Genomic DNA, 3868 nt, shown 5'->3' on the forward strand with positions numbered 1-3868 from the left:
CTATAAAATATATACATCTACTTTACATTATGTGAATCCAAGAAATATCCTTTCTCATGAAATACTATAATTTTCTTTCTTCCTAAGAAAAATTTATAATACATCCACTTATAGTAATCGGGATCGCATTGGAAGGGGAGTGAGTTATCTACCAGGCTACCAACTTAGATTTCACTTGTCTTTTGCTCATTGATTGACAAGGAATATACAGAATAGTAGAATACATGTACATATATCATATACTTTTTTGTTTCTTCAATCAAATGTCGTAGTGAAGTTTGATCAAATTGTATATATAGGGACTACATATTCTTAGTTGGATAGACACATTCTGTACTAATCACTGCAAATTCATAAGTCATAAGTAATATATTTTTGAATGAAACTAAGTCATTTGAGATAAATTTAGATATTAGTCTTTGTATAACAAATACAAGCAATCGTATTATCAATTTAATATGTTCGAATTTGGGTTTTGATATAAATGACAGAATATTAATAGTACATTCTAGAAATTTTAAGCACATAATGTGATATTAATAATTTAATGGTGTATGCTAGTATCGTGTAAGTGTCACCACCCAGATTCGAACCAAATATGTTGTTGGGAAAAAAGCTATGGTCACACATAAAATTTAAGTAAATTTCACAATATCATGTTCAAACAATAAAATGTATAAACATATTAAGATTCTACTTGCTTAAGCCGCATGCCAAATTACAACTACAACTTAGTATATATGATGTGTGAAACAATTCATAGTTGATCATATAACATTGATACAACCAAGAAACAATGACGCACATATAGATGATACACTTGGAAAGATAAGCACATCTAGATGTTTAAATTGACACTTAATTCCAAAAAGGTTAACAAGAAATAAGAAGGTTTTGATGAAAACAAAAAGAAACAAAGAGGGTAAGAGAATAATGGAAATTTAAAGGAAAGGGGAAAAAAATACAAAATAAATTAAATAAGGAAACGTCATCTCTTCTTTTTATCTCTCATTCAGCTCCTCCCTTCTCTCTCTCTGTCTTTCTATAGATCACCTCTCTCTTAAGTGATGTGATTTTCCACCATATCTGCAAAGTCTTACCTTAGAAGAAAGCTTTTATAGCTAAATTCAGATATGGTTTTCTCCTCTCTTCCAGTGAATCAGTTCGATTCACACAACTGGCAGCAGGTAATAAATATATATGATACTATATGTTCTTGATCCGTTCTATACTGCTCCAAGTTCGATCACTTATATAAAAAAATAAGGGTTTGCTTTGACAAAATTGCTTGCCTCTTCTTCTTCTTCTTCTTCTTCTTCTTCTTCTTCTTCTTCTTCTTCGTGGAGGCCCGTATATCCTTATAGATATTCCTTAGTTTTCTTATCTTCTCGAATATACCATGAAATATATAATGATGATTTATTTGGCTGTTTTTCCAATTAAAACTATTAAGGATGGATTTTTTTTAATCTCTGCTTAGCATTCACCTTTTTTCTTTTTCAGACACTGGATTAAACAAAAAAATATAATATAAAAATTACCACAACTTTAACTTGAGTTACTAATCCATCTTCTTTCTGCAGCTTTGATGAAAAGCTGTTATATATCAGCACATCTTTAGAATAATTTGCTTTGTATATATTCTTTTTCCGCGATCGATGTTTCAAGCTCGAATTGTTTCTTTAAAAAAAAAACGTTTCAGCTGTTCCTAAAACCTAAGTATTATGTTAATATGCAGCAAGGAAACACACAACAGCTAGACCGTGTCACATCTGACCAGAACCCTTTATCACATTTCTCATCACCGCCGGGTTCTCGGGCTGGTTCGAGCCAAACCAGGGAGAATTCAATGGTAGAACGTGCTCGGATCGCGAAAATCCCATTGCCTGAAGCAGCTCTAAAGTGCCCTAGGTGTGAATCCACCAATACTAAGTTCTGTTACTTCAATAACTACAACCTTACTCAGCCTCGCCATTTCTGCAAGACATGTCGCCGTTATTGGACACGTGGCGGTGCACTGAGGAATGTTCCTGTTGGAGGCGGCTTTAGGAGGAACAAGAGAAGCAAACCCAAATCTACGGTCGTGGTTTCGGCTGATAACAATAATACTAGTTCATCGCTTTCTTGTCACACAAGATACTCAAGCCCTAGCAAGTTTCTTAGCTATGGGCAACTGCCAGGGTTTGATTCCAACTTTCCCATATTGCCTCCTTTCCAAAGCCTTGGAGATTACAATATGAGCGGGATGAGTTCTAGTGGTGGGATCTTGGATCCATGGAGAATATCTTCAATGCAACAAGTTCAGCAATCCCCTTTCCTGATCAACACGAAAGGGTTGGAGGAATCTTCAAATGTGATGTATCCATCACTAGAAGGCAATGAAGGTGTTAGCCATGCTATTCCTCGGCAAGAGAGTAGTGATCATTCCAATCAGCTAAGGTATAAACCCTTGACGGATATGGCTTCAAGGGTAGATCAGACCGCACAAGCTAGATATGTGAAGGCCGAAGAGAATGATCGGGGTGGGAACGGAGTGAATAACTTATCTAGAAACTTTTTGGGGAATATTAACATAAAACCAGTGGAGGAGAATGATGGATACACATGTTGGGGAAGTAGTAGCAACATTAGTAGTTCATGGACTGGTTTCACCTCCAACAACTCAACAGGCCATCTCTCATTCTAAGTATGCAGCACTCTTGATGATTATTTTGTTGGTTGGGTTATACATGGATCGCTTGTCATGAGAGCTATATATTACTGAGGAGAAATCAGACCATGGAAGATATTTAGAAGAGAGGAGAGGTATGGCTATAGTATTATGTTTTCGGTCTTTTAGAAGATATTTAAAGTGTGAGTATGTTTATCAAAATTGGTGTTATTGGCTATATAAATAGAAGTGTGGGTTCTGTACGAATTAAGGAGTTGTAGTGGAAACTTTTTTATGTGTGTGATTGAATAATCCGTTGAATTCTCAATTTCTTATAAACCCTTTATGAGATGTATATAGAGCATGTCTTGTGGCACGTTGGTGATTAATTTGAGGGCAAAAGCCAATAAGATGAAGTCATTAGGGTTTGAGTTCCAGCTACTAGGGAATTAACATTTCGGCATCGTGTGGGACAGAGAACCGACACGTGGTAACACGTGACTAGTCTGGAACACTTCTGTGGGATCAAGATACCCCTGTATAATTCAAAAAAAATAAATCATGTAATATATGTCAAACGTAATTAAGCCAAATTTCATGACCAAAAAAACATATTATGTCGAATATAGATATGCTAAGAGAAGACTATTCCCATATACACACTTAATACAATAAAAATAAAATTATATTTTAGTTTTCTTTTCACTATTTTCCCAGATTCTACTTCATCTTACCGAAAAACTGCTAATCCGGTTCGTCATAAACATCAATGCTGTAAGCTGTAGCCGCTGAATATGAGGCAAGTTCAAAGATTTTCTTAGACATTTTTCTATAAACCCCTTTCTATATATAATATATGACTTAAAAGTCACCTTACCAATACATGCAAAATCTATATAAACTTTTTTGTGATCCCCTATATATTATTTGAGAAGCATTACAACTTCTTTTTGTAGCCACATGTCATCACTAAAATGATTCTTAGAATCATTAGAGAGATATGTTGGTCCATCTAATTATATAATAAGCTTTTAATTAAACTAACAATAAATTCATCATTAATGTACTTTATTTTTTCCTTAAATAAAATTTACGGAATTGCCTAATGTGGCTAAAGTATATATGACAATTAATGATTTTGAATAATAAAGATTTAATAAAAAATAGTGTATCTTCTATCATATTTGTTTAATTTTAAACTATTAAATAAATTAAACA

At 33.8% G+C, this 3868-nt stretch overlaps 1 protein-coding gene across 1 annotated transcript; it reads left to right on the forward strand.

Moving 5' to 3' along the window:
* The first annotated feature begins 1004 nt into the window (after window positions 1-1004).
* Window positions 1005-2992, forward strand: LOC106308132 (dof zinc finger protein DOF3.6-like). Its single transcript, XM_013745261.1, has 2 exons — window positions 1005-1187; window positions 1739-2992. Exons 1-2 carry the CDS (start codon window positions 1134-1136, stop codon window positions 2684-2686), a joined length of 1002 nt encoding a protein of 333 aa, XP_013600715.1. The 5' UTR covers window positions 1005-1133; the 3' UTR covers window positions 2687-2992.
* The last annotated feature ends 876 nt before the right edge of the window (window positions 2993-3868 follow it).

Source organism: Brassica oleracea, chromosome C8 (genome assembly GCF_000695525.1).
Source record: "Brassica oleracea var. oleracea cultivar TO1000 chromosome C8, BOL, whole genome shotgun sequence".
Lineage (NCBI taxonomy): Eukaryota > Viridiplantae > Streptophyta > Magnoliopsida > Brassicales > Brassicaceae > Brassica > Brassica oleracea.